The sequence below is a fragment of the Diprion similis genome, chromosome 12 (assembly GCF_021155765.1).
Source record: "Diprion similis isolate iyDipSimi1 chromosome 12, iyDipSimi1.1, whole genome shotgun sequence".
NCBI lineage: Eukaryota > Metazoa > Arthropoda > Insecta > Hymenoptera > Diprionidae > Diprion > Diprion similis.
Window position 1 is genome coordinate 13113192 of NC_060116.1, and position 23011 is coordinate 13136202.

At 37.3% G+C, this 23011-nt stretch overlaps 1 protein-coding gene across 3 annotated transcripts in view; it reads right to left on the reverse strand.

Annotated features, from left to right (window-relative positions):
• LOC124413714 (amyloid-beta-like protein) overlaps nucleotides 1-22605 on the reverse strand; it is a 40198-nt gene extending 17593 nt beyond the window's left edge. For 2 of the 3 annotated variants that reach the window (XM_046894488.1, XM_046894489.1), the window contains exons 1-4: nucleotides 22322-22605; nucleotides 9182-9235; nucleotides 8366-8497; nucleotides 1820-1946 (exon numbers count right to left, since the gene is read on the reverse strand). In XM_046894488.1, the coding sequence (XP_046750444.1) occupies nucleotides 1820-1946; nucleotides 8366-8497; nucleotides 9182-9235; nucleotides 22322-22378 (370 nt within the window). In that variant the 5' untranslated portion in view covers nucleotides 22379-22605. The remainder of the gene's footprint in view (nucleotides 1-1819; nucleotides 1947-8365; nucleotides 8498-9181; nucleotides 9236-22321) is intronic. The other variant, XM_046894486.1, reaches the window with a different exon arrangement.
• Nucleotides 22606-23011: the final 406 nt, after the last annotated feature.

The following is a 23011-nucleotide window of genomic DNA, read 5'->3' on the forward strand; positions in this document are numbered from 1 at the left end:
TTAGCTTGTGACAAAATGCCGAAATCTAACTTATGTGTATACGCATAGGTACATGGGTATGCGTATACCAATACATAATACGTCATTAGAGGTCCTTTGACGTAAAATTCACACGTGGCTTCAACGTAATTATAGATCCCTTTGATCGTTTTTATATCTATGTATATATAATATAATATAATATAATAGTATACACAATACGCTCTCAGTCCATTAGGCTTGCTTCTGCTGTCAGGATATATTGATTTTCTTCACACGTAGGTCGACACTTTTACGTATAGGTATGTGTAATACCTACATAAATAGAAGATACATGCATAGATCCACACACACACACACATATTCACGCGTACGTCGATCGACCCCATGCATTGCTTCTGAGTAACAAAATCAAGCCATCACCACCACGTATTCGCGAGACTGGCAGAATGAATGAAGAAACAGAAGGTATGTACATACCGCAAGGTGTTGCATTATTATACAATGGCAAGCAAGCAAGCATTGAACCGGAATTGATTTATACCGGTCTTATAGGTAGACTGCACGCAGCATTTTCTTAGCAGATATCCGATTCGGGGACGCGGGTTGCTCGGTGCACCCTTGGGCTTGTGCCATCCACTCGTTGATCGAGGGGCGTATTAATATCGTTTGGTGGACGAGATGAGACACGGCATGGGCAGCCGCCTGTGCACTAAACTCTGACTCACTTTGACGGAAAAAGAATTTTCTCTCGGCCACGGTACGGCGGCTGAGAGTTGGTTCTAATCACGGGAAAAGATACGTCCAGAGTACAATACTACGGATATACGGGATATATATGTATGTAGATGTCGTTAGCAAAGTCGTTAACAAAGGTAAACTATTTTTAATATTTATCCCGTAACCGAAAGATTTTACAGTTATGAATAAGAATTTGAAGAGTTGGTTTTTGTATTGCAAAAAACTAGGATATGGGGGGCGGGGTTAAGGTGCAGAATTTGAAAGGTTCCGGCAGCGCCTTATTTCGGATTATTTTGTGACGAGGCTTGATGTACAGAAATCAAACTTCTGGAAATCAAGTTCCGATGGAGAAAAATTTCGATAATTAAGTCTAGTTTACTCAAAGAATGAGTGTAAAAAGTCAGAAAAACTGAAAAACAGAACGACCAGGATTCCGAACGTAAAAATGTCGAAAATCCAAAGCAACGAAAGATCAAAATGGTGAAATTTCTCCCAGCCAGAAATTCACGAAACTGAAAATCTTCGTTCATTCAAAATTTCGATGTTTCGAATTTTAAGTTTTCTCATTTTCTCACTGTCTGAACTTCGAATTGTCGGATTTAATTTATAAACGTTGCAACAGCCAGAAAATATACAAGTATTGCAATTTAGCTAATATTCTTTCAATTCCAATAGAATTTGAACCGTATAAATAAATGTTTTAACGATATTAATACATTTTACCAAAATTTTCCATTACACTGTTAGAAAAATTTAACTAAACATAACGTCCCAGCAAGATCCACTTTATACTTGTGTTATTTGTTACATTCCTCTTATTATCATTGAATATGACACAGATTTTTTTAATTTTATCATTCAAGCTGTCACATCAACATTTGATTTGTAATTTTTACTTTTTGTTTACTTAGTTAATGGGTTAAAAATTGCCTCAATCAACCCAAAACTTTTAGTAGACCTGCTGGAACATTATTTTCTAACCGTGTATCCTAACTATAACAATCGAATATTTTTTTTTTCATAATCACAAGAAATATTTGCTCTGCAGTTGGATTTATACGGTTAATAAATCTGTGCACGCCAAATAATTTCAACTTACCGAGGCATCGATAGGGCCGAACCCATCGTGAAAGCTTGCACTTGGTTCGTCCGGGTTTGCACCATCCGCTCACTCTGACGTAGTGAGTAGATTCGACGATGTTGGTTATGTCCCGGCTCGGGTAAGCCTGGAAATTTGCAAGAAGATGGTTAATTTCATTAAAATGGGATCGAAGCTCTCAGTCAGTGACGTCACTGCGACGATGCATGTTCAGAAAACGATATACATACGTATAGAATTGTCTGAATTTTAAGATCAGCGAAGCAACCGATATATATATACCGAACAAAAAACATATCGATACGTATTTCGAAAAGCAAACTATTTGAAAAAGCGATTTCAAAATTGTAGAATAATTTATTTTTCCCCTCAGCTTAGAGAAAAAAGAAAAAAGAAAAAAAGGGAATCTGCGTTACTTTTCCCGAAGCCTGCATCTGCAGATTGAATCATATCTGCGGAGGAATTGCCGCGTCTGATGCCGTTCGCTAAGCGATACCGCATTTTTATCGAGATTTTTTCCTCCGTCGCATCGCCTGATGCATCTAACTTCTTTGCTTTTTATTTCTATCCTCTTCTATCTCTTCTCTTTCGCGTGGGATTTACGAGTCCGGAAAACGCGCGTTAAGGTGAACGCGAGATAAGGGTCATTTTCCAGACGGTGAATATAGCTGCTTATGATTATACCGCATACCTATATGTATAATACAACATATGTATGTATATGCTTAGCCCTTTGATCGCGATTCATATTCTTTAAATCCATATTTTGTATATTTAGGCATATTTCCTATTTTTCACAATATATTAATAAGTTTTCAACACTCGAGAGTAATTATTGCGATATGATGTAAATTATTGTTGTAAGAAACAAATTGATCGACAAAAAATCGTGAAAATTGAAGGAATAATTCATTTACAAGAAAACTACGCCTTTACACATGTATGTACATGTTTTACGTAAATTATAAATTTTTGAGGTCACTAATTACGACTCCGGAATCGGATTTAAAAAATTTAAGCTAGCGGATCAAACATAGCGTAAAAAAATTCCAAATACGATCGAATACGGAGAAAAAACTCTGTCCCGGGATTTTCGGGGTTGCTGCTTACGAATCTAAAAAAATACTGAAAATTCAGTATTTCGAACCCAATCAGCGATCCCAAAAATCCAAGCACAAAGTTTTTTTTCACCGGATTCGATAAAATTAGAAATTTTCGACGATGACGATTTTTGACATTTTAAAAAATTCGGAGCGACCTCTTAAAATTTTTTTTTTGAGCTGTCCTTTGGAGTGGGCTATCAAAACATCAAAAACTAACATTTTGTCACACGAGACTCTAGAAAAAAAAATAGTCGGTTTTTTTGCGCCACCCTAATACCGCATAGATATACATATATATGTAAGTTATGTGTACAAGCTTAGATGCGCTTCAGTTGGTAGATAGGTAGGTACGTAGGTGGGCAGGTATAAGGTATTTGCGTGGGTGTAACCGACTCTTTTTAAGCACTGCACTTTGACGGTGTGCTTCGAGAACTGCACGCGTATTGTAGGTATGTACACACGTGGTTTTATGACACCGCATACGAGTTTGTAATCCTATACGTATAAAACGTGTCCACACCTCCTCCATGTTTATAGGTGTAATTATAAAATTTCACGTATGCGACAGATATAGTCGAAAGTTCTTCCCTTCTTATGTGGAAACAGTGAATATGTATCGAAACGGACAAGAATTTATTTCGATTCCTTCGAAACGGATCAACACATGATGAGGTTGAAATTTTATTGCCTGGCGTTGTTGATCGAATTGTTTTTATAGCTCGTGCGTTTGTGGGAAAAATCTTTCTTTTTTTTCTCGATAAAAAGATCAAGAGATAAATAGATTTTTCTCATTTATTTTGAAAAAAAATATGCAAAATATCAAAACTTTCCAAGACATCTTTTATTTCTCTATTTTTTTTTTTTAAATTACGAAAAAGTTGCAAAATTAAAAAAGCACGGTGTTTTTTTAGCTATCCCTTTTTTTTTTTTTTTACACAAAAACGATCGTAGCGCTACCTAATGGAGTAGCGAGAAAATTATTTAAAAAAATTGGACTTCTTTTGAAGTGGAATCAATGCGAAAGAAAAAGGTGTGCAATGATCTGATAACATGAGGCTAATGACTTCTGGATTTCACTTCTAATGCCCCAGCTGTACTCAAAATATCCAATACATATTATATGTTTCCTGTATGCACGGGGCCTGAGGAAATGGAGGTTTAATGGATTTTGCGAATGAGTATATGAAGATGAATACGTATTAGTTATATTATCCGCGCGTAGTAGTCGATGAATAATTACCTCGTCTCCTCGACTTTGCTTGTTATTAAATTTCAGAAAGTTGTCGAACTAACTAGAACAAAAGAGAAGAAAAGAAAAGAAAAAAAAATCGTTTCCAAATACTTTATCATCGTTACGGTCATAATTTATATATAACATTATACTGAAATGAAGAATGATCACTTACGATTATCCCTTAACTGACACGCCTAATTAAGGTCTCTATTATATTTATACGCCGTGTGTATTATATTAGGATGCTCCTTAATTTTAATCCAGAGAAATTTTCGTCTCTCTCTATACCCTCTATAAACCTGTTAAAAAACGTTAAAAAATAAACGTCTCTAAAATTTCAACCCTCTACAGATGAATGGGAATCCGTGGTTTATCAAGGATGGAATGGTTTTTATTATAATTCAGGATTGCTTTTTTCTCAGGAAAAGAAACGATAAATTTTTCAAGAAACGAAATTTTTTTTTCATGTTAAAAAATTCATTCTTCTAATGGTTTCAGTTGAGATTAATTCTCTAGAATACGACGGCGAGACGATAAAATGTTCAATCGTAAATTTTTCACACATTTATCGATAAAAGAGAGATGAAAAAAAAAAGTATCAATAACGTGTCTTCTTTTATCTAATTGTTTTAACAAAGCCACGATTTGATTAACATGTGATTGATGAAAAAGTTGATGTTTCAAAATGAGACAGCAAGAAATTTTAATCTTCCAATTTTTTTTTTCTTTTTTTTTTCAATTTTCTTTTTCTCCCTCTTTATAATTCAATTACAAACTCCACTGAGGTGAAAAGAAATTGTGAAATATATACATATAGGCAATATTCTCTATTGATATAATCTCTCTCTCTCTCTCTCTCTCTCTCTCTCTCTCTCCCTCTGTATAATCCGTGGTGATAAAAATAACCGGGATCGGTAGATAAAAAAGAGGGAAAGAAAAAGTAAATGGAGAGGAACATAAAAAAAAAAAAAAAGGAAAGACAGAAAATCCGCCCCTAGACCGCAAGGGTTACAGAGACGAAGACAGAGAGAGAATAGAAATAGAAAGAGAGAAAGAGTGAGAGTGAAGGCGAGACGAAGGCGATAAAAATCGACTCGAGGTAGAAAAGCTTGAAATAAAAATTCGAAGCAGCAGCAGCAGGAGCAGCAAAGTCCTGAATCGTGTAATAGCTAGTTTGTCTGTCTGTCTGTCTGTCTGTCTGTCTCTATCTATTATACATAGGCATATATATGTATACCATATACTTATAGGTATGTGTACGTGGGAGAAAAGAACGATAAACGGACGAGTTTTAGAAAATTAAAAGCTATATACGCCTGCAGTCTCTGGATTCCAGATTCCTGAGTCTCTGGAAAGTGTATATATATATATATATATATGTGTATATATATAAATATGTATATTGTACACATGGAGACCGTCAAACCCCTCAAGGCGTTATAGAATTTTAGACACAAGATCAGGCGTGTGCTGCATCGGCTCACGTCTATTACCTTATACGAGGTGCCTACCTACATCTCATACATCTCACATAGCGTGGCATTCCATGTGAACTGGGTGTAGTGAGCGATTGACGATGAAAATTTTTTAGGTTTTTTAAACCAGGTTGAATTCTTTTCGTCACAGTATAGTATAATAACTCAAAAAAAATTTCCGAGGATATCTTCACTCTTTCATCAAACTATTCCGCGATTTTACAATATACAGTTGATTTGAATTTTTCATAAATCTATTTACAAAATTACGATCTTGATTAATTTTCAAAAATTAAAAATAGCAATAACCCACATTTTTCATTGAAAAACTATTCACCATTCATATATTCAAATTTTACACCTAAAGTATAACGTAAAATTCAAAATTTATACCCACGTCTTACGGAGTGGTGTAATAAAGATTTGGTTCAAAGATTTTCAAAGACTTTCATTGCTCACTGGTAATTACTGAATTGACAAAATGGAATACCCAATACCGGTACATGGTACGTCAACGCCTGTGGTATTTATATGTATCTATATATATTAACCTCCTTTCACCCTGCTTCTCGAATAAACGAACCAACGAACCATGGAGGAACCAACCAACCCACCAACCCACCCACCAAACCAGCCACACCAGCCAGGAGTAAGTAGAGTGACTCAGGAAACAGTCCCCTCGAGTCACATACCGGGTGACGCGATCGAGTCACTGCCTCCGCCCCCCCCCCCCCCCCCCCCCAAGCCCCTCTTTCATCCCTTGCGCTATTCCTGCCTATACGCACCCTTGATGTAATATTAGGAAGGTGTAGGTACGAGACGACGACGACGACGACGAAGAGGACTCGCAAGCAACTAGAATAAAATACTGCAGACTATACCTTTTATTTACGTGATATGTGTATAACTATATATGTGCGTGGATGTGTGTGTGTATCTGGATATATTGTATACCTATGCACTTGTGCGCCCTCCCGGCGAAAAAAACCACTTTCCGGAATTGTATATCGAAATGAAAGTGGGTACGACGTCTGTCTTAGGTGTATAGGTGTGGTATACCAACCAACACGGTATACACGAGGCATTCGATGCCAAACCGACCTACGTACGAGCCTGGCAATAGGTGATTTTTTTATTTTTATGTATGGTTTAGAGTGTACAAAAAAAAAAAAAAAAAAAAAATTCATCGCGTCTTGGATTTTTTGGACCACGGGTTTGATTTTTACTGCTCCAAAAAACAGGGGAATTCAATTTTCGAATGAATAGCCTTCTCCCAATTGATTGGCTTGAAATTTTACTCACAAATTTTTTTTCCACCAAGATTTTTCCTACTTTTCAATAAATGGTTTGACCCGTAGTAATTTCTACGATTATATCAAAAGCTCGTCCACTTTCCATCTTGGTGTAAAAATTTTCCTTTACCAACAAAGAATGCTTAAGAAAAAAATTCAAAGCCAATCAATTGAATGCCTATATTCATTCGAAAATTAAATTTTTGTCTTTTCGAAAGCAATTAGAATCAAACCCGTAGTTCAAAAAATCTAAAACCCAGTGAAAGATGATTATTTCTACACTTTACACCAAACTTAAAAATTAATAAAATCTCCGATGGTGGGAGTTGGAAGTAAATCGGTTGGGATGGAATGCCTCATATATACGTGTGCGTATAAATTTGTGGATCAGGTACCCAAGACTTTGTGTTTTATTCTTCGAGGTGCATTCGTGGTACACTGTGTTTGGAATGAAATTTTTTTTAAAAAGCAATAAAAGAAAACCAAGAATATACTATACATACATATGTCTGTAAAGAGGTATATGTATGGGGTGTAATATACAGAGCCTTAAAAAATTCGATGCTTAGTACATTTCTTTCCTTTACCTTCGATTTCTTTTTCTTCTTTTTCTTCATCTTATTCTTTTACATAATTTTCATTTTCGCTCAACCGTTTGTCACGTTTTACTTTAATTTCTCGTCGAATGCAAAGGAGTGTAAATGGACGAGGAGGGGGAGGGGAAGGAGGGAAAGTCGAAGGGCGGTGTGGTGGTTGGATCGTTTCAAAAGGTTCGCGAACCTTACAGGCGTCCAATTTGTCTCATCGAAGGTAATTGAAAATTATATCAACGATAAATATAGAGTAGAAATACAGAAAATGTGATACGACTTTTATACAGAACTGTGCATTATATGAGTGAACATAGCAACACACCAATGGCATGTTATGTAAAGTGATAACTTTGCGCTTTTGCGTATAATAATAACAACAATGCAAGTGCCTTCGATTTCTTCTTTTAGTTCGAGCTTTTCCTTCTCCTCATTTTTAAGGAGTTTTTCCAACGACTTTTACCTATACAGTATATTATACCTATATTTTATTATTATACATTATATAATAATAACGCTTTCGAAACTCAAACGTTTTTTACGTTCTATATATTAAATTATATGATATATATTTTATGTATTTAACCCTTTTAGTATTAAATTTATATTCATTTCAGAAATTTTTACAGGCTGATCTTTAAGCTTATTTTTTCTACATCTTCATCTTCTTTCAATTATTATTAATGTGGTTTTTGGAAGCGAGAATAATGGGATAAAATTTCAGGATGAATTACAAATTGATCGGAATGGAAAGAAGAAGAAAAAAAACAAAAAAAAAAAAAACGCGAGTAATTTATTAAGGATAATGTATTGCAGAGGAAATCTTTTTCCCTCCTCTTTATAAAAACTCACCTGTTTGCAGTACTCGAGGATCTCGAGTTTGTCTGTCAGGCAACCCTTCTTGTCGGTGGACGAGACCCATCTACCTTGATCGCCGATGTGTTGCGTCAAGTAGGTTTCTCCCGCCTCGCATAGGGTCGCAACCTTGACGAGAGATATTCAAACAAAGATACTGTAGCGATAAGTTTGCATTGTCGTCGATATTGTGGTGAAATAAAGAAGTAACGAAAAACCAACATGAACCAAAACAAAAGCAACGTTTTTTCAACTTGCCATGTATTTATTTATGTATTATTTTTAATTCAATTCCTACGGCTTTATTTCGTTTCGCATGTCAAATCAAGCCTCGAAAGCTCGACCGCAATAAGATAATATTATTTCATGCATAATTAAACAGGCGGGGTAAATTATTCATTTCCTGCTTCTTTTTGACCTCTGAAAGCAACGATGAATTCTCATCCAACTCTTATTTCAATTAGAGAATACACAATTTATTGTTCAAGGGGTTTGTATATTGTATCTTGATAATTTACGGAATCTAAAACTCGATATATTATATACTATAAGTTTTATATACGGTGTAGTTATTTTTTATTTTTCTGCTTGTGAAGCAGATTATTTGTGATATCAGATCTGGATTATATTAAAGGCTATTAAGCCTTGTAGAGCCGTGCGGAAATATTGATCAGATGCAAATGAGTTTCAAAAGCTTCATCGATACTCGTCACGTAGAAAGTCTTTCATCATTTCTTCAGGGGGCGAAGAGTCCCCTTAATTATGTTTATAGACTAAATACTGTTAAACATGTGAATGCTTTTCTCGAATTACCTGAGGTTCCCACCTTCCGCCAGCCGGTGCCAATTCGAGTCTCTCCGAAACAGCCTGAAACAAGCGATAAAAAAAACACGTGAAAATTAATTACCAGCTTCGATAATTATTCAGGAATTTGACCAATTGAATAAAAATAAATAAATAAATAAATAACGAATAGAAAAGAAGAAGCAAAAAAATAAACCAACAATATTTTACGAATAATTCAGTGAACGAACGTTCGTGTTACAAAGCACTGAATGAATTTAAAGAAAAAAAAAAAATAAAAACTACATATATATATATACATATAAAATACGAGACGTACACGTAATTGAAAACTGGTCTGCAGGCACATTATACGAGTATATATATTATTAAATTTCGCAAACGTAGGCAGAATTGAGAGCGTATATTACGTCTGCGGCGCGGAACGATGAACCCGCAAAGCGCAGGATATCGAAGGATAAGAACGACTTCATCCGGGCGTCTGATAGAACCGTCATACATGTATGTATATACAGATTATATATATTACATAGAAGATGATAGCGGGTCGGGCTGATGGAATATCGATTGTCAGAACTTGCTGAGCGAGGACGAAGAAGTGATATTAGCGGAGTGACTGACCTCCTCATGGCGGTTAATATATGTAAGACGACCGAGTCGCGTCATCGAAACACTGACTGACTGACTGTAATTTTCAAGCGTAGATTCGATGCGAATTTGCAAAATTTTAAACGGTCATTGACTCCCGTTGCGGCTGTTATTTTTTGATACACGCGTCAAAAAATTACGAAATAATTCTTGAATTTGATTCTTTGAAAAAAATTACGAAAGATGGAAAATTCCGCCTAACAATAAAGCGTGTCACAGTGGGAACGTGGGGTTAATACATCCGGTTTATAATACCTTTAAACATATTCCAACCAGCGAATATATATAATACTTCGTAAGATTATAATTCCGCAAGAGCGCTCGATAAGATATTGGAATTTATATGTACATAATAATATGTACCTATAATCCTATTTGACAAAAACAAAAATAAGAAAAACGATAGAAAAAAGAACCAAAAAAAAATCGACAAGACGAAAAAATAATTGCGCAGCCACGTCGTCGGATGAATTTTTTACGGATGAATTTCAACTTCTTAACGACTAAAGTTTGGGGAATTTCACAAGTACCGTAGGTAGGTACTTTTGAATAATAATTTGCGTTGTAACATAATCGTGTTCTGGTTTCTAGAAACGAGGCAACGGAGGCCCGTCTTATCCCCCCTCCCGCCCTCCCCCCCTCATCGCCACCCTTATTTCCTTCCGCTGGTGAATAAAATAATTTGAACTTGTGTATATTCTGAATTGCCAATGAGAATGTACTTGCATACATATATTGGTGTATATTATAATATGTAAGAAGTATGTTTGTACGTAAGTGAAGTGAAGTGAAGTGAAGTGAAGCGAAAGAGAGAGTAAGTGAGAGCTTAAACAAACATTAAGCTCTATCAGATTCTACTTTGAAGTTCATTTTTCATGAGGTATGAGGTACCCACCCTGAGTCCGAATTGCTCACAAAATGGCCGACAGAACGGACTTGTTCCTTCGAAGGATCAATATAACATAGGCACATGTAATACCGAAGTTTGAAGCGTGCAATAAACGCTCCAACCGCTTTATGGATCCTATAATTTATTAATTAAAACTTGACCGTCGTCGACCAGAATGTCCGTGTGTATTTCTCGCGTGTCGAATGAAGAAAGAGAAAACTGTTCTAGAGTCTGTCAGGAAAAAAAATAGTCCATTTGGAAAATATCACAGTTTTTATGTATCAATGTGAAAAACGTGTATTGTTAGGAAATATTTTTCCAGCGTGGCAGGCGTGTCTTCGATTTCCATCTCAGTTTTAAAATTAACAAGGAAAGATACGCGAATGTCGGTGGTTGGGAAACGTTCTTTTATAAGCACGTGTATTCGGGATACTCGATTTATCATTCAGGTCTCATATATGCAGAATCGCGGTTGGGGGTTTAACAATTTATATCCATAGTCAAAGAAGACAGGGAAAAACTGTGCGTCGGAAAAAGCCTGCAGCTATGAGCCTGCATGGAATATTTGAAAACACGCTTGAAGATGATGGTTGAAAATTTAACACAACTCTGCGTCTGGTGAATTTAGAACCCTTAAGTTGCACACGGGGGTCAAAATAATACCATGGAATGTTCGCCGCAAGTTCCATATGAAAAACATGGAAAATGATCTGATTTTATCCAAGATAAATAATGAAATGTCGTAAAAATCGTTGCTTAGTTTCAATTTCAAAAATTCGACCTCACTTGCTCAAATAAATATTCTTTTTTCACGTACAGTATGTCCACATATCTTTTTTTCTTCAAATATCTGTGCCTCGAGAGTGACTGACTCGGTTAATTTTCAGCTGAAAATATGTAAAATTCAATGAGTTATATTTTTTTTTAGTAGAATGAATTTAGGAATTTTCTTTTTTTGCATATAAAAAATTTCGCTTTTCTAAAACCAACTAATTTGCTTTGAAATATCATAGTCAAAGAGTATCACAAAATTTTTTCAACTCATTCGAATCGATATTGCGCAGCTTAAGGGTTGAATCATTGCAGAGCGTAAAAAACTGTATCGTATAGATGATCGCAAGGGAAAATCCTTGTGGCTAGCTTCACACTCTTTATATTACAATACAGACGCAAAAAGAAGAGCGAATATATAAATATGGAGAACAATCAAGCAAAGTATCCTTACGTTACAACTCGAGGGATGTAACCCAGGTGTAATCAAGATTATCAGGATCAAAAGCATCGAGGTTGAGATGAGCTGGGATGAAAGGATTATTCGCGGTTCAAGTATAGCCTACGATATGCGTTCTTATGAGCAAATCATTATCGTACTCGTTACAAACTATAAAGTATAATAAAACAAACCACATTGCACGGAGCAGTAATAATAATAATAATGATAGTAGTGGTGGTGGTGGTACGGATTTGATGATCAAAATTTTTCCTGTCGAGGAATGGTCGTGGGAGTGAAAAGGGTACTCCCAGCATGTTGTACGAAGATTCTCCTCTCATTTTCGCGTATAGAAACATTCATAAACCTACAATCGGTCCTCGGCTTGCCAGAGTAAAGCAGCCGCGGTACCAAAAGCGTTATTAACCCTTTGAGTCACGCGTTGATGTGCTGAATTAACTTTTATAACAAGATAGTTTTTCATGGTTTTTGGACTCACTGATTACGAATTTGAAATTATATTTAAAAAATTCAACCAGAGGGCGAATCCAATATGGTAAACGAAAATTTCGAGTTTAATCGAATTTGGTCAAAAAACTATATGCAGGGGTTTTAAGGGTCGTTGATTTGATTCGTCATCCTGAATTTTCAAAATCTGATTTCAAATTCGTAATAATCGATCGGAAAAACTCGTGGAGAGAGTTTTTTCTCTGGATTCAATCGAATTTGAAATTTTCGTACGCGATATTGGATCCGCCATTTTGAATTTTTCAAATTCGATTTCAGATTCGTAATCAGCAAACATGTATACTTGTAGAGTAGAAACTTTCTTGAAAATTAGTTACTCCTTCAATTTTCACGATTTTTTGTCAATCAATTTGTTACTAACAACAATAACTTACTTTATATCGCAATGATTACTCTCGAGTATTAAAAGCCGTAAAGAAATATGTTGAAAAATTCTCTGAACATACAAAATATGGATATAAAAATAAGTAGTAAGAATACCTGCAATTATGACTTAAAGGTTTAAGCATATTCACGCTAATCGGCACATGTTGTAGGTACCCAACAAAAATTGCGAAACGAGCACCGTTCAACGTCGATTTAAAGAGTGTAAATTCGCGTAGCTAATAAGTCATCCGATTAATTAAGGTGCACAACAATATTCTTTGTTTTCAATCAAGTTATAATCAGTCTACAGTAGATTACACCAATGACCATATCAAATCACATCCAGGTTGCTCTCCGTGCACACGCAACGTTTTAATCTTAAAAAACTGACATCATCATGCATTCAACCCTAACTGCATTAGTTTTCCTTAAGGTTTTCCGTCTCCGTGCAGCAAGTCAAGCAAATACAAGACCCCTGGGGTGATAATAGATTCCTGGCGGCGGAAAGCATCGCAGGAAGTTTCCTTCTTTCAGGACTGCAGAAGCATTGAGTTCTTTCAACCCTCCACCCCCCTTCCTTCCTTCCTCCTTCTCCTCCTCCAAAATCGTTCGATTTCGCTAACGTCTTCGCCATTGGCGAAGGTACAACGGACTAGCCGCATGGAACAGAGTGCTGTGAATGTGGCTTTTCAGCGGAACGGACACGAAGAGAAAAGAGAAAAGAGGAAAAGCGAGAAAATTCTCGGAGGGCGATATATAGGAGTGGTCGAATTCAGGTAAGGGTGGTAAACGCGTCGTGTTCCTGGTATTTATCTGCAGGGTGGGGATGACTGTCGCTGCACGAGAGAAGGGTGAAAGGGGTAAATGGCGGAGCGGCGAGTTCCGCGAGCAACGAAAGGGTTCATTTCCGGTCCCATCTCGCCCTGCAGCTGCCGTACACATTTACGGCGGTGATGATGGTGGTGGTGGGGGTGGTGGGGGTGTTTAGCACCGGCCGCGTTAGGGTTGATTGGTTGATTAAAGTCCGCGTGACGTCACTCTCGATCCAAAGGGGGGTCGAGAGACGGATAACAGCGAAAGCTCTGCGCGGTGTGTGTGGATTATATAAGGTACCTGCCGGTGCTCGGAATCGGACATATCGATTCGCTCGGGGACAACAAAAGCGGTAAAACCTCCCCCAGAGGCCAACTTCGCGCCAAGTGTAACCTTACGAAAACGACTCTATAGTAGCTGCGCGGGGAGGATATCCTCGTGAACCAAGGCGTCTAATTGTAAGACTTGAGACAAAAGGTGCAATTATGACCCGCCGTCGCGTCGTTCAAGTCGAAACGATAATGACTTTTCAATTAATTTCTCACACTGAGTGTAATAAAAATTAATGCGACGCACCGGACTTTATGGACTTTGGTTTCGTCTGGCGATGCATAGTAAGATCACGTCTGATGGCAGTCAAACTTCGATGCCTGCGGATGTTGATTCGAATTAGCGATATTGTAAAATTTTTTGCAGTATGGTCGACGATTGAGATGAATTTTAACACCACTGTTTTCTACGGTGTAACGTGTGAGAATCATTCGCTTTTCACGCAAGTCAAATCTGCGAAACTTCGAGTCGAATCGTCTAAAATACGTAGAAACGATCCACGATCCATTTGATTGACATCATTATTCTACACGCGAATGATGATCTAACGTTTCTGCGTGTGTATAAATAATTTATACCGAGTGAAACTGAAAGGCTTCGCTTATTCGGCTTGCATTAGCATATTATAACAGGCAGATCTCAATTGTAATTGGAGAAGGAGGAGGAGGAGGAGGAGGAGGAGGAGGAGGAGGAGGAGGAGGAGGAGGCCTGAAGGTACTGCGAATCACTCGCTGAACAGAATAAACCGCAAGATCTGTTTTCAAGATACGTTACAACCGATTGATTTTCCCTTTATTCTACGCTCCGGAATTATGTAAATACTGATCGATGGCTCGAATAATTCTTCGACATGCACGTAAGGATCGCACACATCAAGACGAATGTCGATTGCCCTCTTTTCATTTTCCAAATAATAGCCGCGGTTCTTTCTTTAATCTCACACACACATACATACTATTTTGAGAAGAGAGAGACTTTTCGAGGAGATGATATGCGGCGTGTAGGCATAATGCATATTACATATGCCCCCCTCGTCTCGTAGTCTGAGGAGACGAGCGTTGAACGCGGTGACGACGACTTCCCCTTAACTACGACTATTTGAGTCATTCGCCACGACGTCAGAGATCCATATTTATAATAGGTATATATAGATATATAGGTGTGAAGAGTGACGTAACATTCTACGTTACAGCTATAGTCATGCTGCAGCAGTTTTCTATTTCGCAAAATAAAAAGGAAACCAATAGAAGAGTCAAATGTGCCTTGATCTTCCTGACACGTGATGGATGATAGCGATTTTCTCAAAAAAATACAATATTAGGCAAAAGTGATTAGTAATTACAGGTGAAATCTTCTTCACATCAGTCGCTGCAGGTTCGAGGATCATCTTAAATTGAAATGGACTGATTTGAATAGAGTATGACGGAATAACGTTGCACTCGCTTATCCTGTAGTCTAATTTGTTCGTCGTTGCTTCGAAGATTTTCGTTCAAACTTTGATGGTATCGGGTGTATAACGAAGCAACTGCAACCGCGATTAGCCGCATGGCATGCTTATACTCGCATTTAGATTACACGGCAAGCGCGGCGGGCACTCAAGCGTGTTATCCTGCGGTGCTTTGCCTCTGAATGCACGTAGGAAACTACAAGTAAGAAGAGAGGCGTTCAACCCTCGAGGTATTCTCGTGATATTACGACGGACATCTGCTCTGGATAATAGTATAAATGAATAATAAATAAGGAATAATAAATAAAGTCAAGTTCAAGCGCATCGAATACGTCTTTAGTATACACGCGAAAAATGTACGAATGGACATGTATAAACAAACGCATTTTGAGACGTGAGCATGGCGGAGTATAATAAAGCATAAGTACGAGTTAGAGTCTGAGGTTATTAAAATCGTGATAGGAATACGTCCTGCGCCTCTAAACTCGAGAGGAGGAATTGATCCTCGCCGGCCTGTTCAGGCATTCAAATCGCGATCATCGCCCCGCTTCTAAGCTACACGATTTCGCCGTGCTGCAGCTGTTCTTATGGGGATTTACAGGGGACTAAATGTCGACTTTAACACCGTGCCTTTGGATGAAATTATAGCAAAGTCGAACACTCGGATCGCTAACGATCGAAAGATCATTTTCTACGTGTCTACTTTTTGCGTTTTTTCTTCATTTTCTTATTCCTGTCGCCGAGGTTATATCGAACGCTGTAACTACAAAGTGAACACTTGACGAGAGTTTTCTTAAGCTTGAATTTCTTCGATTCTACTCAATTGCTGTCAAGTATTTAGTCGATTTTATCAAATAAAATCTATCGCCTGGCTTTAATAAATGTTGATTGTTTTAAATAATTTTCTAATCGTTCGACAAAATTCTGTAATTTTCATTCAGTTAGAATATTTTTCTGAAAGTCAATAACTAACTTGCAATTACTGCAAGTTTCACGAGGTTTCTGGTAAATTTAAATGATTTATTATTTCTCTACAACCGTAGCAAGCTTTATATTTCTCAGTGTAAAAAATAAACAGAATTATTCCCAAAAAAAAAAAAAAAGGAAAAAAAAGGAGAAGCACATACGCGACAAGAGGGAAAAATAAAATTTTATTCTTCGCCCCACGTTCTTGTAAATGTCGTTGTGACAACTCGCGTTAGTTAAAAAGGTTTTCATGTTCGTTCCTGGCGGCTCTTCGCCCGCCATGAGGATTAAAGTGTGAAAGTTCGAACAAGGGCACACATTGTGATAGCATTTTACCACCAGCGTATACTTCTCATTTTCGTTAATCTCCGCACAAGCTATTCTCGCGTTATTGCGGCGGCCGTGCACTCATATCCTAGTTTTTCCAACCGCTATTGCACTGCGTTACGATGAGAAGTATTCGGCGTAAAAATGGTATGAAAATGTCGTAGCACAATTTTGTTTTTTGTTTGTTTTATTTTCATTCTTTCTTTCTTTCTTCTTTCTACTTTTCAAAAAATTATCGAACTCGATACAACGGTGAGATTCGCAAGGGATCAACTCACTGCCGCTTTTTCATCTGAATATAATACGTATAAATGGACGGGCATGGTAGAATGAAGATAAGCTTGAAACGCTGCTGCAGTCACGAGTAGAGGAGGAGGTCTGTGCTTGACGTACCCAGGGATCAACTCGTCGGGTAAAACGTGTGATATGACTTTCATCTCGTGTCATACAATATATCTGTGATATACTGCGTGTTCTATGTACTGTATATATAATTGTATTGGAAATGAAGTTGGTAACTTTACCGTAAAAACCATGCATGTTTAAGAAAAATCTTTGGATTTCGCACCTTTAGGTACGTCTGAGATTTAGTAAACCGTGATAAACGAAATATATTACAACATTTTGAAAATACTACTCCATGATGAATGTTTTTTACTCTAAATTTGCGGGTTATTTATTTTATTCTTAATGTTTCGTTACGTTAACGTTACTAACTTCAGCCTAATGAATGAAAAAAAATCACCCGTTTTGGAAGAGAGTCAACGAGAGAGAGGGGAAGAGAAAGAGAAAGAAAAAGAGAAAGAGAGAGAGGTCAAAAGATAAATCAAGATATAATAAATACCGTAGGAAAACCTCCCCGCTGCTGCTAAAAGGGTCTCGCAGATATCCTTTCATCTCACTTAAATCGAATTACAGTCATCGAAGGGCCGCGTAACGAAGGGGAGGGTTGCAGGCTCAACCTTTTCGCGTAGAAAGAATAATAGATGCGTTTCAACGAAACCCGAATTAACCCTCGTATGGGGGCATTAACGTATCGAGACTGGATCGCGAAGAAGAATTGGATCGATAAGAAAGAAAAAAATCGCTGGAGACGGGAGTGAAATACGTATAAAAATTTAATACACGAACGTCAGGTTGTATGTACATTACACTGCAGCGTGAGTGAATGAAGAGATTGAATTTTATCGCTCAATTTATTACGAAACGTAGGTGTACAAGAACGTCAAACCTTTCGACATGCATCGTACGTTCGCATCTTGTAATAAATAATAAGCTGATTATACGGAAAGGCTTTCAATTTTTACACCCCGACTCTCTGCGCCCCTCTTCATACTTCCTTCCTTCCTTCCTTCCTTCCTTCCTTGCTTGCTTCTCTATTTTCACCGTTATAGGTTGGATCTAACTAGATTAGGCTAATGCATTTAAGTGAATCTGACCGCCGGCGCGACCTTAAGAAGCTTCAGCTGCACGCGACGCTTTATACTCTCTCCACACATGTGGATAATAGGCTATACATATAGGAGACCATCTCACCGAATTCATTCGACAAATTTTTCTAAATCGTCTATACTTCGTACACATCTGTTATAAATCACGACTCATCGATCCCTGAAATCGCTGGGAACGATAATAATAATTACAGATTTGAGAATAAACTAAACATATTCGTTTAATGCGTATTTAAAATCTATAATATACACATTCAATCTTGCAGCATATATTTACATAATACATGTAATACATAATACCTTCTGCCTCTACTACAGGTCAAGGTCGGAATCATTACTGATTTTTCATGCCACAAACACAGACACGTTTTCTTTTTTTTGTTTTTATCCAAATAATAATTCATTATAAAAGTTCGTTGTCATATAGATATATGTACCTATATTTTTTATCAGGGCAAATTGTTATACACACGAATGCATACCTATACACGCATTGTTTGCTCAGCCGTCGATGGGCGGCAAAACTTGGCAATCAACCGGGGAATACATACTGCAGGATATATGGCGTGTTACATGCACTGGTGAGTGTGTGTGTGTGTGTGTTTTATATACATATGCCCGCTCGTTATATGTACATATATGTATACCTATACTATACTGTAATCAGCGCGATCGATGCGACTTTGGTTACACATCTGGTTTCCAGCCTCAACTATTGTACATATATGTGTGTATATATACATAAATATATATATATATATATATATATATATATATATATATATATATATATATATATATATATATATATATATAAATGTAAACATACATATAAATATAAGCACAGCAATCAGTTTACGCAGAAGAGTTGCATGTGCGCAGAAAATTTCGTATACATTATATAATACATAGATATATAATAATATATCTACAAGTATAGGAGTTTTTTAATTGTTTTTTTTTTTTTTTTTTTTTTTTTCTAATAGGTAATTTTTTTCCGACATTAGTTCTGAAAGAAAACACGTAATTCAAGGTATATTTTATAACCTACGTGCAAGACGTATTAAATATCCTTGAAGAAATTTGTTTCAATTTTAACTATAATCGCTGGTGCAGAGTGCAGAGTGTAAGAAGTATTATAAGTGGTATAATAATTGGAGCGATTTAATTAGAGAGAGGCCGCAGCGTCCGAATTATTATTAACGCAGCCTCTTCAACGGTTAACACCTCGTCAACTTATAATTAACAGGGCTGTACCTACGGATCGGATAGCGCCAAACGATGCGAAAACATACCAGTCAGTCTGCTTTATCCGATGTATATATATATATTGGCACACAGACATATATATATATATATATGCTGTGTACCAAGTACCTACAAATACCTACACTGGAGTAAACAAAATGAGGTTTTTTTTTGTTTTTTTTATAACGTTTCTATTAAAATAAACCTATATAGCTAGAACGTTAGTTTTTCCTCAAAACGTCGAATTTGTCACTGTCAGCAATTTGTGGTAACGAAAAAAGTTGAAAACAAAAAATGTTTGACTCGTAATTTTCCATGAAGATGATTTTACGCTTTTTTTTTACCCCTACCTTTAACGTGTATAGTTATACTGAAATATTTGAGAAGAAGATAAGTCTAGATCGAAATAATATGGAAAAAAAAGAATCGGATGAATCCTATTTTGCGTAGGTATGAATTAAAACGCGTGTACTCAACGCCGTATGAACTGTACGACAACTGAAAATTGCATAATTATTCAAACTTGAGTTAATTGGGAACTCAATTTGAACAATCATTGATACAAATTTGAAATGGAAATGCTACACGGTTGCGTCTGATACCCTGGAATCGAATCGAAAGCATGTCTTCAGATAAATTCAACTTAATCCACCGTTTATTATTTATTAATTATTCATCGTCACAGCGAATCTATAAATCGCCGATCAGCAAATAATTTGTGGACAAGTGGATTATGGTCGACGGTGAAAGTTAAAGAAATAAAGAATAAACCGAAATGCAGAATAATGTACAAAGCTCGTCTGCGTTGTGATTTAACAATAAGTAACATGTATATAAATATATCTTTATGTGCATTGTATAGACTTTATACCCGCAGACCAATCAATTCGCGATATTGAATTGATTTTCATACGCAGCTAGAGAAGCTTATGTTACATATAAATATTACGGGTATTACATATTGTATAAACTATAAAGCGATGCACCCCCACCCCACCGGTTAAATTGAACCAATTTCGTTGGATTATACGTACACGGAACATGCACGTATAATCGATGAACGAGATTTAAAGGGATGATGTATAAAAGTTTATATTACCATTTCAAAGAGACACTTTACTTCTATCAAGGTTAAAAGCTTTTACAATTATTATTATTCGCTTCGAAAGGTAAGTATATCGCTATATATATATATATATATTTGCCTGTACATAAATTTCGTATTATAGTCAAGCATAAGCTGAATATACCCGCGTCTTTCCTGCTGCTTAAAACTCTCAAGTATTAAACGCGCAAATTAAAGGCGGTGCGGCTCGGCATTATTATACATATTTACAAAGCAAAGAAGCTCCCGCTCGAACTAAAGAAAAGATTTCGGCAGCCCGGGCTACAGTATAAGGTTTACATACAAACCTATCTCTGCATCTTTTCTACCTGTTTCGAATATTCCCGTGTCCCATCCGCTTCCCTCGGGTATATTTCTACACCTGCGATACGGTCGAAATAAGCTGCACGACCGTTTGGGAAACGATTGGCAATATTGCTTTTGGACTGACCATAAATTGGGAGAAAGAAAAATTTCCTGCTGAGTAAAAATTGTAGAAGTTCTTCGGTTCTACCGTTCAACGACGGAAAAAAGTCGACTTTGAAGAAGTTGGACAACGCAAAAATATAAGTAAGTAAGCTCGATTATGGTTGGAATAGTGGATTGACGAGTGGTTCCCAAAATTTCGTATTGTTAGCTTGTAATAACGTAACGAAGATTAACAACCTCGTAAAATTTCGGGACGAATAGAAAGCGATGATTTGTAAGCGATAAACTAGAGAAAAGTACGAGTTTATTCTAAAATTATTGCGCTCGATGTGACCCGCTGTTGTTGATTACTACTCGTAAATAAGCCGGCACAGGTTGTTTCGAAAACGTGACTATTATAGTGCGCGAGAAAATGTTGTCCAATTTTTCCACCAAGTTTGGACAGCGAACGTGAATCCAGGCAATCCTAAGGCTCCGTCGTGTACCTTAATTATTATCAGGATCGATATGAAAGCGATTTGTTATTTTGCATATCTCTGTAAAATACGCACATTGGAACGAGCAGAAAAATTTAAGTTCTAAGTTATAACACGACGTTATTTCGGCGAGTAGCGTGTCGGGTATTCGGATTGATTATGTATACATATGTCCGTAAATATGTACGGCAAATGTATAATGCCCGGGACTCGAGTCACTGCAGTGCCCGATTGTACGAATAATTGATTTTACGTCAGTTTGATGAAAAGGACGTTCAGGTGTCGGGACGTTGATGTATTATGGAGGAGGAAGTGCCGAGCGAGCTGTGCGAAATCACTTTTTCCACAACGCGCCGTTCGTATAGAAACGTTTGCAAACGATCGAGTGCACAGTCAATTGTTTATAGGCAAAGCGAAGAATCGCGGGGCTGAATTATAAAAGCCCGGATCAATATTTAGCAGAAGACCGAAAAGCAATTTTTCGTATCTGTAAACGACAACACGCGCGAGTTAATCGCGGTCGCATTTGAAGCGTCGATCAACGAGGAATCCGCGAATCGTAGATGAAAAGGAGGATGCTGAAACGGGGATTTTCCTGTAGGAAAGAGATACTTGCGAGCGTGTATCGACGGAAAATTTGCGAGAACGAAAGTTGGCGGAGAACGGATCGAAGGTACGATTTTTTACGTGCGGAGGTAGGTAGGTAGAATGTAGGTGTTTATATTGTAACGTGTGGTGTCAAGCGGCGGCAAGTCAAGCAGTCGTGAGATCGATATAATAAGTATATAATAAGGTGTATGTGAGGACATACGAGAGATATCGAGGATGCATTTAATTCGTTGATAATAAAGAATTGTAAGGCAGTGATATGTGCTTCAGCGGAGGAGTATAACGTAGGTATAACGAATAAACTCACCTCGGTTCGAAAGGCGAGAAACACCCCGATTAAAACAGGCATCAATAGCCCTGTCATCTCGAAATTGTTCCGCAGCGGCACAGTTTTATCACGAGTTCGGTTGACTTCTATTATCTGTTTACTCTCCTGCCCTTTTTGCCCTACTTATATTCTCTCTCTTATCCTTACTACCCGCACGAAAACCGTCTTCTGACGCGACTGCTCCGGGAGCCAGTAATTCGTGTGCAGCAGGGTTCAATCGCCCGTTTACCGCAGCACTGGGTGGGTCGCAAACGTCGCGAAGCGTCGCCGTCGTCGCCGACAGTCTAGAATCAAGATGGCGGACGCGGCGCCGCGGGGCGAGGGGCCTGAAGTTGCCGGCGAGTCGATACGGCGCGGGAAAACTGGTCGTTCAAATTTTTGCCTTGCGAATAGCGATTGACATCCAGCTAGAGAACAGCTTGAGTGAGCCGTAGACGGTGCTCCTGTAATTCGACGTTGCGAGGTTCAAGTCAGTAACGTTATCGTAACGAAAGATTGGGGAAAATATCACTATTTTCTTAATTTATAACAATAATTTTTAAGAAACTAATACTTCGAAATACGAGTGTTCTGTTTTATTACGGTTTACCGAATTTCAGATAATTTTTAATAACGATTTCTTCCTCGGTATGAATAGTTACGATAACGTTACTAACTTCAATATGATTC